This window comes from Salvelinus fontinalis, chromosome 6, assembly GCF_029448725.1.
Source record: "Salvelinus fontinalis isolate EN_2023a chromosome 6, ASM2944872v1, whole genome shotgun sequence".
Taxonomy (NCBI): Eukaryota; Metazoa; Chordata; class Actinopteri; order Salmoniformes; family Salmonidae; genus Salvelinus; species Salvelinus fontinalis.
Genome location: NC_074670.1, coordinates 30,290,799 through 30,306,116, shown reverse-complemented (window position 1 = coordinate 30,306,116; position 15,318 = coordinate 30,290,799). Strand labels below are relative to the sequence as shown.

General features: G+C 42.5%; 1 protein-coding gene across 1 annotated transcript; it reads left to right on the top strand.

Annotated features, from left to right (window-relative positions):
- Positions 1–602: 602 nt before the first annotated feature.
- LOC129857615 (synaptotagmin-11-like) lies at positions 603–11,802 on the top strand. The gene is made up of 4 exons (XM_055926048.1): positions 603–909; positions 5,336–6,249; positions 7,951–8,071; positions 8,189–11,802. Exons 1-4 carry the CDS (start codon positions 876–878, stop codon positions 8,497–8,499), a joined length of 1,380 nt encoding a protein of 459 aa, XP_055782023.1. The 5' UTR covers positions 603–875; the 3' UTR covers positions 8,500–11,802.
- Positions 11,803–15,318: the final 3,516 nt, after the last annotated feature.

Below are 15,318 nucleotides of genomic sequence, written 5' to 3'. Positions count from 1 at the left end.
AGAATATACTAGTTTGTAAAACAAATGTATTGTTTAATATGTTTATTTATGTCTAATTTGGGACACTTATAAAACGTACATGAGGGTCTCTGCTTCTCTTTAAGCTCCTAATGTTAACCATGTGAGGGTCAACGATGAGAACATAGCTATAATATTAAATTATTTGTTATGTATTTTTCTTGTAAATCATAATATTAGCAGCAGTCATTGTTTTTTACAGTATACTTTCAGCTGTCTGTAGTCAGCTTGATTCTGTCTCTTTGGTAAATATAAATAGGATTTATTATTGAGTTAGAATTGACCAAAATCTACTATTTTTGCATTCGTCTTGAACATAGCTTTATAGTGGTTGTTTTAGTGTTTGTGTAATGTAAAATGATGATGTATGTAGGTTATAGCTATTGTAAAGTTTACTGAGAATTAAACTGTTTTTATAAAATCTGTATGGTCCTTAGTTCTATTGTGTAATGTTGCCAAGCAACTATTTGAATGAAAGTGTGCTACCCATCCACTAGTAATTGGTCATTTACATACATACACTGTATCATAATTGAAAAAATGACATACTGACGCCACACGGGGGCGGGTCTAAAACCTCCTGCGAGTCGGTGAGTACCAGTCTCGAGCCCCACGCAGCCTCCGCATCCGATAAATAATAGCATCGTTGAGGTTGGCGTATAGAGAGCGAATAGACCATATGAAAAGAGCAAGACAATCATTATTTATTAACCTGTGAGCTCATTTACTGGAATATTTGGTTGAAGTATCGTTACTCATTCTCTATGGATATAAAATAGGGACAAACCAGCTTTATATTCTTTCATTTACCCTTTTTATCTGGGCGGCCAGTAAAGCATCCTGCGTTAATTCTCAAAATGGCTGAGATTACAGAATTACGACCTGCATATGGTAAGTAGCAGGCCTTTTTCTGATTTATTTGGCATTTTGTTTATTGTGTCGTCAGATGTTAACGTTATATGATGTTTATATTTACATTGCGTGAAATGTTAAGATAATGCCCAGTCGTTTTAGAAATAAGGCCATATGAGATTGAACACACCCAAATAGCATAATTAAGTTTATTGCTTTCATCAAAGATTGCCAAATGTAAATTTGACATCTATTCATTACCATGGCCTATGTTAATGTAAATAGCGTCGAATGTAATTTGGAAATTGAACGAAACTGATTACACAGGCCTATTCCACAGAGATAGTAGCATCACTAGGCACAGACGTCAATCAATTCAACGTCTATTCCACGTTGGTTCAACTTAATTTAATTGAAATGACGTGGAAACAACGTTGATTCAACCAGTGTGTGCTCAGTGGGAGCCTATTATTACAGTATTTGCTATTATGAAAGTATTTGTTTTCAATTAGTGAATAATTTGGTCCACAACATAATAATTGTAGTCCTATTCTATCAAAATATATTGAATACTGCTGCCCATTCGCAACATTGTCACTTCTCCCCGTGGTCTTCAATGTGCGCGTACGATGGGGTGGATAGGATGACGTGATGTCTATTCCAGTTTAAGCATCGTCAGCCCCCGTTCCTTTGTTTTTGTTAAAGCACGCATCCCGGAACTAGGAGCTAGGAGCTTGGACATATTTTCATTTGATCAGACCTCGAGCTTTAAATGAAGATCCCTGAACAGTAGTTTAATGCCACATTGCCATAATAAGAAGTGTAGTGCTCTGAAGGCAGGGGGTGTTGGTGACCCAAACAGTGCCAGACCCTCTCAGCAAGTGACATGAATAGGTGATGGGGAATGGGGAGGGTTATGGATATTATATCATCAGAAGAAGAATAGGACAACTCAAGTGCAGAAACAAAACGTATTGGTCTGAACCCTAAAAACCAAGGAAATATAAACCAAACGCATATTAACACTGTGTCAGGAATGGGCCTGTAACCTATTGGAGTTGATTCATTTAATAAATGCACTCTCACATTTCTTGGTTGATTTAAGATTAAACCTCAAGAGCATCTAGACATTGAACTGCTTGAAGAACCTCATCACAACAAGCAGTTGGCCTTTCGTCTCAAACAGGCTCAAGATGAACAGTTGTGCAATCAAGGCTTGAGTGTTAGAGATGTGTTATTGCAAACATAATGTTGGTCCTGAGACTGCCGGATGCAGCAGAACATTTCATGGCAGCAAAGAAACAAGAGAGCACTGGAGTTGGATATCTGCAATTCAGCCTAACAGGCTCCAGAAACCCAGATTACAGCCAGTGATCTAATCTGGGTCACTCATCAGGATTAAGACACATCTGGTCCACATCACAATCTGAGTTCTGCAAATCAACTGAATCTTATGCTCACAGGCAGCATACAATAAGACATGTTGCCAATGCAGACAGATTGTCTCTCAGTGCTCCATGGTCACTCAGCACTCTTTCCCAGGATGGTGGATGATGGGGTTTATGCTGTACCAACTGGTACTAGGCAGGAAGAAAGACAGGCAGTTTGTCAGAAGTTGGAGAATTTTGCATTCTTCAAACACCTGAAACAGCGTTTTCCTGCAATCTAGAGCCATAATCATTGTGACTAATTCTATGTCAAAAGTCAAAACTGTATTTTCTTTCTGAATAAATTATCTAAGCATATCTCTTTACCTGTTCAATTGTCACATTGATTCTTTAAGAACCTTTTTGCCTTAGAAGTTTAGTACAACTGCCACACTGGTATATAGTATAATAACCCAATAATTAAAGCAATTTTAGTCAGTTATGTATCTATTTATTGTCATTTTGAAAAGAACAATCAAAATATCTGTCAATCTTTGCATGCATAGCTCTGTCTATGAACAGTGGTTACATTTCCCCAGCCCCATTACTCAGTTTATCAAACAAAGTGGCAGGGTCAAGCACTGGAAATGGCTAAAATCAAATCAAACGCTGTGTGTGTCACTCTACACTCTCTCCTCCTCCACTCACGATACCTCACACACTAGAGTATCTAGCGTCCTGCCGAGGCATCTCTTTGCTCTGTGCACCTTGGAAGGAACCACTTACTAGGGAAGAATAGGTAAGGGGGGGTACACTTTGCCTGGTCTAGTCAGTGTGCCCCCTGCGCAAAGTACCGCTGCCAGATATTTTTATAAATAATTATGATCAAATTAATTTTAAAACATGACAAATCTTAGGGGGCACATGCCTTTGTGTCCCCTATAGGCATGATGCCACTGACAGTAGCTGTGCATATTTATACAAATTGTACTGTGCTCATATTAGTTCAAGGTTGTCTTGAACTCGGCATGTGTATGTTGTTCATATTTAGAATGGCAAACTACCTATACAGTAGTGTGGTCTGATCTGTAATCTATGGTTAGATATAATTGCATAATTCCTTGCAAATCAACCTGAGCTCTTTTTCTTGATGAAGGATCTGAGATGGGTTATGCAGAAGGCATAGAGATGGAACCCACAGAAAGAAATCTCTTTAAAGTTACCCACAGAAAAAAAACTGAACTGAGGAGATTAGCATTGTGTCTAATAAAAAAAAAATGTAGGGTGTATTTTTGGTTCTGTTAATCAGCACACTCAATTTATACTTTTACTTAACACATTTTGTGTACAATGCCTGGACCCACTGAAGCGGTAGATTTGTGAGCTCACTACTGCCATCCCCCTGGGGTATGTTTCCAGGGCAACGGGCTCAGCTGGCATTAAGCTCCTTCCAAAATCTGACATCATCCTCCTGGTATCCCTACCCAGAATGCCAATGAACAACAACAGGAAGGAAGGGCAAGGTATTTTGTTGAAAGACAGACAGGAGGGAGAGGAGAGACAGACAAAGACAGATGAAAATGGAGACAGGAGAGAGATAGAGAAAAACAGACGTAATATAAATATAGTTAGAAAGCTGAGGTAAAGAGGGGGAAAGATAGTGTGTGTGTGCGTGTGTGTGTGTGTGCATACATGTTTGCCTGCGTGCTTAACATATGTTCATGCACATGTAGTGTATAGACTGACAAGTTTACGGGGGGGGGGGGGCGACAAAGGCAACAATGCGTCTCTTTTCCAGGGGCTTGGCCAAACAAAGGGTCCTCTCCCGGCCCGCCCGCCCCGCTGCAGCAGGCTCTGTCCACTGAGTCCCATTATAGCTGGAATCAGCACAGTCAGCCTTACCATGTGCGCACAGCACATAGTCACAGTCTCTCACTCACCACCAGCAACAAATGAGTGGGTGGGGGCTCACACACACAGTCACACATAGATGCATGCGTACCTGCATGTGCACAGACACTTAGACCCACACCCTCGCACGTACACACACACAGAGACATACACACAGAGACACACACACAGAGACAGGGTATGGGGCTATAACTCCCAGACACAGACAATACACGCCCTAGTCTGGTGTAATGACCAGCCCTGGAACACGGTCTGTTTGCTAGATAAAGCACACCGTCACTGGGATCAATTAAGGGAGGCAAATGACTAATGACTTTAATAAAGAGGTGGACAGTGTGTGTGTGTGTGTGTGCGTGCGTGCGTGCGTGCGGTCGTGCGTGCGTGTGAGTGGGTGTGGACGTGTTTAACTATAGTAAACGAACAGTGAAACGTGTTTTACCAACTGGGGACATTTTGTTGGTCCCCACAAGGTCAAATGCTATTTCTAGGGGGTTTAGGGTTATGGTTAGAATTAGTGTTAGGGTTAGAATTAGGTTTAGGGTTAGGGTTAGGAGCTAGGGTTAGTTTTAGTGTTAGGGTTAGGAGCTAGGGTTAGGGTTAGGGTTAAGGTTAGGGTAAGGGTTCTGGTTAGGGAAAATAGGATTTTGAATGGGACTGAATTGTGTGTCCCCACAAGGTTAGTTGTACAAGGCTGTGTGTCTGTGTGTGTGTGTGTGTTGTGTGGGGGGGCTGACATTTAAGCAACCTGGTGACACCTGGTTGAATGACGTCCAAATTGCTCATGTCTTTCCCGCTCACACCGTGCCTCATGCTCTGTGATGCTGTTGTGAAGTCACTACTGCTGTATGGCACAGTCACAGTGTTGAGTCACAGTGGAGTGGAGTCACCCTGGGTGGTGTGGTCACACGACTTACATTATTTAGCCTTCCTGACAATAATGAGCCACTGAAGGGCAGTTACATGATATCCTATTTGATGTTCAGTACTGCATCACTTGGTGCAGCTTAAAGAGTTGAATTTCTTTAATCTGAGTCAGTTCCTGGCTGAACTAAATGCAACTGACAGTTTGACTATCTACTTTATTTAGAGACTCCAGTATGAATATTTCCTACACCAGACATTGCAAACACATCCCAGTATAGACTGTGCAAAGGTGTTAACTCATTCTATGTTCCCTTCTCTTTTAGACATGTCACCGGTGCTGGCCGGTTTTATCGGTGCGGCGGCTCTGGTGGTTGCCGTGGTGATCCTGGTTCTCCTGTGGTCCTTCTGCCAGCGTCGACACCTCCGGGTGACGGGCCGATACAAGCTCCATGGCGATCAGTACTGTGACTCGGCTGAAGACCCACCCTACAAGTTCATCCACATGCTGAAGGGCATCAGTATCTATCCAGAGTCCCTCAGCAGCAGCAAGAGGATAGTACGGGTGGCCAGGCGTGCTGGGTGGCAGGGGGAGAGAGACAGAGAGAGGGGTGGCGGCCGCGGGATGGTCCTGGTGGATGCTGAGAACAACATCCTGGATGCGCCTACCCATCTCCAGATGAGCCACCTGGTTCCCCCTGCTGGCCAGCCCAGGATGGAGCGGGCACTGCCCGTCAGGGCCGACTACTGCTGCCTGGATAGCTCAGCTACCAGTAGCGAGAACAGCAGCAAGACCGTTTCACCTTTCACCCCCGCGTCCTCCGACCCAGAATCAGAGCCTGAAACCAGCCTGGGCTCCCTCAGCCTGGCTTTAGACTACAACTTCCCTAAGAAGGCCTTGGTGGTGACCATCGTTGGAGCCCATGGCCTGCCTGCAGTAGACGAACAAGGGAACAGCTCCGACCCTTACGTGAAGATGACCATACTCCCTGAGAAGAAGCACCGGGTGAAGACCAGGGTCCTAAGGAAGACGCTGGAGCCGGTGTTTGACGAGACGTTCACGTTCTACGGGGTGGCCTACAGCTCGCTGCCCGAGCTCACGCTGCACTTCCTGGTGCTCAGCTTCGACCGCTTTGCCCGCGATGATGTCATAGGGGAGGTGGTGGTCCCACTGACAGAGTTGGAACCCAGCACGGGGCGGGTGCACATCACCCAACAAATCAGCAAGAGGAACATGCAGGTGAGAGGGGGGGCGACCTACACACGTTTCAAAGCATGAACAGACAATTCCGACATTACAATAATTCTTGGAGGTAGGGGCTGGCTCACACACACACACACACACACACACACACACACACACACACACACACACACACACACACATGGAATTGAGCGCAGTGCAGTACACAGAGGGGATTGTCTGACAGGAAGGTCAATGTGTCTCTTGATTCGGTTCCCATTCAAGTCTTAACTGCAGCCAGACTGAGGAGGCAGAAACAACGCCTCCATGTAATCTCTCAATGTAGCCAGCCATCCATCAGGCTCCCTTTATCACCACAGCCACACATGTGCATGTGAGTGTGTACCCAACTCTGACTCACCAAGGACTTGTTTTGTTTTTTGTTCCCACATGTACCTGTGGCACTAGTCCTCACTGTGTGGCCATTATGTATAACCCATCTGCTGTTCAATATAAGAAGTCTGGATATGTTTTGTATGGATGCATTGCAAGGGTTATTACTTCCTCATTGAAGAAAATGTCTGATCGTAAAATGTCTGATCGGGTAGTGTTCCTCAGTACTCATTGTGGAGGGCAACCTATTGCAGTATCATGGGGGAAGTCGATACACCATGCATGGGAATCAACCTCATACCTGACTAGGATGCTAAGTTGCAGGTGTATTAAAACTACACTAGAATGAGAAGAGAACTTTGGCTCACTGTAGTGGCGTCAGGGCACATTTCTGTGGCTAAGCTTTCGGTCAAACAACCTTCATCAAAGCAATGTCAATGTCTTCAAAACAGTAATCCATCATAAACATACAAATCACCAGGACACTCACCTATGGATTTTTCTCAGCAAATCCTCATTTTATAATCATTAGATTAGAAAATGCCCTTTTAGTGATGGGTTGGAATAATATGAAATCAATTGCAAGTCAGTGAATATGAGAAAGTGCATGTGTGTGCTGGTCTGTAGCATCATACATCATGTCTACCTACTGTCACCTGTATTAATGTATACAGTACCAATATCTGATTTACATTTATATGGATATACAGTGTAAAGGCCAGACATGACAGATTTTTTTCACAGTTTATCTGATTCATTGTTTCCTTTCCTTGCTCTTACTATGCAGAACACCTAGATTATACAAACCGCTATACTGTGTACATTGTGATGTTTCTCACAGAAACACTAAAATAATCACACTAGTCTGTTTCCACACACAGATATGTATGGTATATTTAAGCAATAAGGCCAGAGTGGGTGTGGTATATGGCCAATATACCATGGCTAAGGGCTGTTCTTAGCAAGATGCAATGTGGAGTGCCTGGATACAGCCCTTAGCTGTGGTATATTGGCCATATACCACAAACCCCAGAGGTGCCTTATTGCTATTATAAACAGGTTAAGAATGCAATTAGAGCATTAAAAATAAATGTTTTGTCATACAGCCAATCAGCATTCAGGGCTTGAACCACCCAGTTTATAATTGTGCATGTAGAACAAGGTTGACAAATAGATAATTCCAAAGACTGCTGAGTTTTATTGTCTTGGCAATTGGTGCCCCATTACTCTTTTAATCTATGACTATACGATTATGGCTGTTTGATTATTGCATTGTATCTTAAAGGCTGAGTAGGTGGGTTTGATGATTGTTCCTTTTGAATTAGTCAATAGTTAAATCCTCTATGTGTCTGTCTCTTTCTGCAGTGCGAGAGCCGTGGGGAGCTGTTGGTGTCTTTGTCCTACCAGCCTGTTTCCCACCGCCTTAGTGTGGTGGTGCTGAAGGCCAAACACCTGCCCAAGATGGACATCTCTGGCCTGTCTGGAAGTGAGTTCAACTACTGTGTTTGTCTGTGTGTGCCTGTGGTTAATTAAAAAAGGTGGAGCTTGTGTAGATGTTCCCTTTACATATGACAATATTCCAAAATCTCCTTCTCTCCCTTAGACCCATATGTGAAAGTCAATGTGTTCTACGGACGCAAGCGCATCGCCAAGAAAAAGACGCACGTGAAGAGGTGCACGCTCAACCCTGTCTTCAACGAGTCCTTCATCTACGACGTGCCCCCCGAGCTGCTCCCTGAGATCTCTGTGGAGTTTGTGGTGGTCGACTTTGACCGTACCACTAAGAACGAGGTGGTGGGTTGTCTGCCCCTCGGCCTGCACAGCCCCTGTCCCTCTGGTGCCACCCACTGGCGAGAGGTTTGTGAAAACCCCCGTCGGCAGATCTCAAAGTGGCACAACCTCAGTGAATATTAGCTCCTCCCACCGCCTAATGCATTATAGGTCTACTTGTGTGTATAGGGGGAGGTGGAGGAGGGGAAGAGAGAGACTTCTTGCCGAGAGAGTGGCTTTTCCTCATGCCATACTTTCTCTTGTGAATAATACCAACAAAAAATGAACAACATTCCTGGTGGGACTTGTACAGTGGACTTTACAGTGGTTAAGGTTCAATTACAGGATCGAATCAAAGTAACAAACATGCATACAGATACACATACACATATACAACCCACACCACTACAGAATTATAGAGACACTCAGTCTCAGCATTAGGTTAAGAGTAATGAAAATAAAAAAAGTTGTTTGTTAACCAGAATATGACCATGATCACACATTCAAGGCTGTTATGAACTATTGTCTGGCCATGTTGTATGAAGTTTAGGCGACGGGAGGATACATGCAAATGCTAAAAAAAACTAGTCGTCAGACTTCAAAATCCTCCCCTTGCCATTATTGTACTTCAATTCATTGCATGTCTGAATTAAACAGAAATATCATCAAATCAAATGTACTAAGGAAACAGAAGTATTGCTTGTATTGATAGTGAGATTTTTTTTCTCTCTATTAAAATGAGAAAACCTCATGCAACTGACTCTCTGTTGCAGTTTCTCTAAAGGTAGGACCAAATAGGACAGCTAGAATTTTCTTTCCATTAAATATTTGTTGAAAAAATTCTAGAACGTTTTGGGGCCTAACTATTGTCGTTTAGTGGCATTACCATATTTGATGACAAGCTCTGTATCTAAAATGAAAACCATCAAGGTTTCAAACCAATTAATGCTATGTTGTAAAGACACATGTGATTTCACTGCAGAAATATTTATTTTGAGTCCATTTTTGGAACTAATTCGGACTGAAAATATTAATGTAATAAACAACCACAACATTATTACATGGAAACATGTGATCACAAGAAATATGACAACTTCTCATACTGTGGCATTTAAAAAGCATTCACCACAGTATATGCGAATTACTGAAATATCACTGCAGCAGGTTAGTCTTAGTACTGTAATAACCAGGTAATAACACATGCTAGTTAGGAGCTTGTAGTGCCAGAAGATGTTCTTTGAAAGTCACTGATATTATTGTGAAAAATGGTTTTGACATGAAGAGTTGTCATGTTTTGCTGTGTGGTTTCCAAAAGGTTTATACAGTATGTTCCACTATTTTGGCCTATGCTGACATGCTCATCTTTTAAGGCTCGATTCAATCCGAATCACCAGTTCTGCACTATAGCACACTTGAAATGTAAACGTAATTTTCTATTGAGCTGACATATGCAGCGTTTACCGTGAATTCAGTCTTCTCGAACTTGGAACATTGCCCTCACATTTCAATAGCGATGATCTTGAGCGATACGAATTGAATCGAGCCCTTCGTTTATTTTTGTTCTCTTTCATTTGGCTAATTTCAAGAATATATTGTATAAAAGAATGGTACTTTATATCTTGAAGGCAACAATTTTCTATAGTGAATAGCCTCACAGGTTGAAGCTCCTGTATGTTGTTGGTGATACTCTGTGTGTGTGTGTGTGGAGACTGCAGAGCCCAGGTGCACTGTTTAGAACAATGTAAGTGGTGATGGGGTTCAGAGGAGGACATGGCAGTGGGGTGGCTACTACTAGCTTGTGCCTTGGCTAGGCTTTTGACCAGAAGGACGAGACACAGGTGGGCAAATCCCCACTCCTCCACTGTCACTAAGCACTCCATCCTCTCCTCCTCCTCTTTTTCTCTCACTCTCTCACTCTCTTTCACACTCTTTCTTTCCAGCTCTCTCTTTGCTGTCCCCTATTTCCTCAATCTCCTTCGTTCTCCCCTGTCTCCTCTCTCTAACTCTTTCTTTGCACCTTCTTTCTTTGTCTTTTTATTTGGATCACTAATATCTCAAATTATTTTTAATGCTTCATTCCTCATAATGAGAGAAGTCACAGTATTTGACAGATTAGTGAACCCATCATGACACCTATCACACCCTGTGAGGATTTGGCTGTATGACTGTTATGCTCTGTCATCATTGTACCCTGTAGGCAAGGGGTGTCAAACTCATTCCATGGAGGGCCTAGTGTCTGCAGGTTTTTATTTTTCCCTTTCAATGAAGCCCTAGACAACAACTTGTGGGGAGGAGCGAAAATTAGTGACCATAATTCATGGTCATAATTCAATAAAGTACAAGGGAGGAGCGAAAACCCGCAGACACGCAGCCCTCCGTGGAATGAGTTTGACACCTGTGCTGTAGGTCTACTCAGTGGAGACATGGGGAGCTGTAAGCCTAGCAGCAATGGCTTTACATCACAATGCGTAACATTTACTGCAGTGCAGTCTGTAAAATTGACTGTGGGAAACTCTGGGAGGACAGTAATCTCAGTGAAGCCAAGGTGAAAATACTTAAGTAAGACTGCAGGTTTGTGTCGACAAGGCAAGGGGAAGGCAGAAATTTGTGTTGCCTTGTTTTGCTTTTGGCAGTAAACTCCTGCAATCAGAACCCCCACCATTTTGACTGTCTATATCCCCATTTATACCTGGTGCTAACGTGGGTCCTTTGTCCTGATCTTGTCTACATTCTGATTGTGCCCATATTTCCAGAAGTGTGTCTACACATGGTATTAAAATTAGTCTGTTATCTGTCCACTGTGTCTGCATTGTGACCAGAGTTCCTGGTCCCTTCCTTTATGCAAATAATTTCACAGCTATAATATTTATATATGTATTTACTGTAAGACACATATTGATGTAATCAGCCACCTATCACTGATTTTAGAGGCCGGAATAATGATGATTTAAATGGTTTCTCTGTCCAGATCTGTCTACACCTTTAAGATGTCCAGACACAATCAGATCACAATGTGTCTTTTGATTGTTAACACCTGTCTAAAAATGTGGGCACAATCAGAATGTGGACAAGATCAGGACAAAAGACGCAAGTTAGAATAAGGTATAAATGGGGCTTACTTCACCTCGTCTCCCCAACTTTGACCTTCAGTGTAGCTATTTCCTTTGTTGAAATATCCTTGTTAACTAATTTGGAGTAAAATATGAAACGTAATGAAAACAAACTGTAATAATGACTGATCGTGGATTGGTACAAATTATTATTTCAAGCTATCCTCTGTCCATAAACATGGAGTTAAACTACATTATGTAAAGAAATACTTGCCAGTAATGCGAACGGTGTCTAAAACGTTCATTTTCCTATATGCTGAGTATATTACGCAGATGCTAACTTGTGTGTTGGTTTCATTAACAGTCATTCAACGTTCAAATAAAAAGTTATACTCCAGTGTTTGCAGCTATTTTTTTTAAACAGCTTTACATCACCAGAATCTTGACATACATGCATGGAGGCATGCTTGCACACAGGCTTGTAAGCATGACACACACTCCTCATAACTGAGCTACATTAATAAATCTAATTAGGGATAGCTCCATTTCTTTAAATTTTCGCCTAAAATGACCCAAATCTAACTGCCTGTACCTCAGGCCCTGAAGAAAGGATATGCATACTCCCAAGGGTATGCATATCCTTTCTTCAGGGCCTGAGGTACCATTTGAAAGGAAACACTTTGAATTTTGTGGAAATGTGAATTGAATGTAGGAGAATATAACACAATAGATCTGTTAGAAAAAAATACACCATCTTTGAAATGCAACAGAAAGGTCCCAGTTCCAGCCATCACTCTGCTTGTAATTCCGATGGTGTCCACAATATGGTAGCAGTGTATATGCAAAGTTTCAGACGGATAACTTGAAGTATGAGCAAACTACATAACATTTAGTGTGAAGTCACCCAGGTACATTTGGGCAAATCGTGAAGGAGACATTTGCATTCATATTACATTTTTCTACAAGAATATCGTCAAATCTGTATACATGGACTTTGATTTAGCTTTTCCAGTATTAGTATCCATATTATAAGTTTAACATTTGCAAAACAACCAGTTTTCATAACTTCATAACTCTGAATATTCTTAGAATTTTTGTCCAAAGGGAAAAGGCATGCTGTCGCACAAGGTTACCAGGTACATTTTTGCGACAAATACAGGTACATTACATTGGCTATCTAGCTAGCTTTGTTTGACCCCGATTGGTGCTTATTTGACAAAGTTAGAGTCGATCAAGTGAAGACCGCCCGCGTCATCGGCGTGCCATGAAGGCGTCGCTCTCTGACCAAATTTGGTGTCCTATAGGATATACTACACACCTAATGATATAGTGAAGTCTGGTTACGTTCTAGGATCTCTGAGGAATTACATACGAACGTGATTTGACTGGTTGAAACAACGTTTAGGGTTAGATTTTCACAGATTCCTTTCTTTGCTAATTGAACGAGTGGAAATAGAAAATCCATCGTGCATGCTATATGGGCCTTTTTAGGATATGAAAAGGGATTTTACAACTGTGACAACTTCTTAAATTACACAGATGACTATTGCTGCTTCAGTCACAGGCCTATATTACACCACAAGAGGGTGTTGTTTGTCATGATATGTTCAATATTTTCATGTTGCATATTGTACTTGAAGTTAATGAGGAGCAGCTAATTGAATTACCAATCTTGAAGAATCCATTTGAGATATCCAAACTGGTGGAGAGAGTACTTGGTAAAGTTACGTCTGTGAGGATCACGAGAGACAGGCTTGTTTTGATTTTTTGTACTTCTGAAGATCAGAAGGAATGTGTGTTGAGTCTCACCCGATTTGAGACGTTTGACGTGTCGTGTGTGTCTCTTCGGAAAAGGGCATCCCTCAAGGGGGTAATATCTGCAGTCTCGAGGGAAGTCGATGTTGAACAGATTAAAAATATTCCTGGAGTGATTGATGCACGTCGGGTAAATTGTGTGGTGAATTATGAAAAGAGAAGAGCCTATCTGTTCTTAAATTTTTTGATAAGGAGTCTCTCGCTACTCAAGAGCAGTTGGGGTATTTAAACTACAGAGTCAAAGCATTTATCTCAAGACCAATGATCACTGTAAAGCTTTTGGACATGTTTGAAGTATTTGTAGAAGGGAGAGGCCAATGTCCAAGTTGTGGAAAATATCATGTTGTGGTTTAAAAGTGATAAAATGTGACATGTTGCAATTGTGGTGGGAATCATGAAACCACGTCTTTGGAATGTGAAGGGGTTTTAAACCAAGGCCTTATACCTTTTTAAAGGGTTAATAAATTGTTTTATGATAAACTGTGGAGACCTCTGTGTGTGTTAACCCCTGTTTTGATCGTTGTGCCCTTCAGACACTGTCAGAAGGTGGAAACCGCCTACGTTCATTGTCACATCCTGATCAGTTTCACCTGTCCTTGTTATTGTCTCCACCCGCTCCAGGTGTTGCTTGTTATCCCTGGTGTATATATGCCTGTGTTTCCTGTCTCTCTGTGCCAGTTTGTCTTGTATGTTCCAAGTCAACCAGTGTGTTTTTCCCGTGCGCCTGCCTTTTCTATTCTCTTTTACTAGTCCTCCCGGTTTTGACCCTTGCATGTTTTCTGGACTTCACCCACCTGCCTGACCATTCTGCCTGCCCTGACCTCGAGCCTGCCTGCCACACTGTACCTCCTGGACTCTGAACTGGTTTTTGCCTCTCCACGACCATTCTCTTGCCTACCCCTTTTGGTTATAATAAATATCAAAGACTCAAACCATCTGCCTCCCGTGTCTGCATCTGGGTCTCGCCTTGTGCACGTATAGTTCATACTCCTCCTGTCTGGGCCCCACCTGGCTATCTGAGGTTCTGAGAATACGACTGGTTTTCTGAGAACACAAGGCTGCCGCAGGCCTGTTGAAAACGACCACCTGTCAGAAGATGCTTAGACTCGTTCACCTTGTTATGACCTTATACTTGTGATGAAAGGTCAAGTTTCAGTCAAACTCACTTCTGAGCTTTTAATTGCTGACAAGATGGTTGCTGGTGTCAGGGGGAGGTTAGATTTATTAAAATGTTGTTGCCAGGGAAAGTCACGCAAGGAGGACTGGGGAGGCTATATGAGTTACAGGATGTCTTAGCTCTCCCCAGGTTCTGCAAAATGTCTATCATATACTGTACTCTGTACCAACTTCTGCCTACAATTGTATAACTAAATTGACCAACAAATGCCTGACAAGGGTGAAAGAGAATGAGGTGGCCAAAGTCAGGACTGTCCAGAGCATTTCATATGCAGCGGCTGTTAAAAGGGTTGAGGGTTCGAATGGTGCTCCTGAAGATTTCATGGTGGTGGATAGGGCTTCAATGCAGACTGCAGCGGTTGCCTTTCATGAGCAGAACACAGATATTTTAAAGGTTAAGAAGGTGGCCTTTATACACTATATATACAAAAGTATGTGGACACCCCTGGATTTGGCTATTTCAGCCACACCCGTTGCTGACAGGTGTATAAAATTGAGCACACAGCCATGCAATCTCCATAGACAAACATTGGCAGTAGAATGGCCTTACTGAAGAGCTCAGTGACTTTCAATGTGGCACTGTCATAGGAGGCCACCTTTCCAACAAGTCAGTTTGTCAAATTTCTGCTCTGCTAGAGCTGCCCCGGTCAACTGTAAACGCTGTTATTGTGAAGTGGAAACATCTAGGAGCAACAACGCCTCAGCCGCGAAGTGGTAGGCCACACAAGCTTTCAGAATGGGACCACCAAGTGCTGAAGTGTGTAGCTCGAAAAAAATCAGTTGCAACACTTACTACCAAGTTCCAAACTGAATCTCGAAGCAACAGCACAAGAACTGTCATTGAGAGCTTCATGTGTCGGCTGGAGTGGTGTAAAGCTTGTCGCCATTGGACTCTGGAGCAGTGGAAATGCGTTCTCTGGAG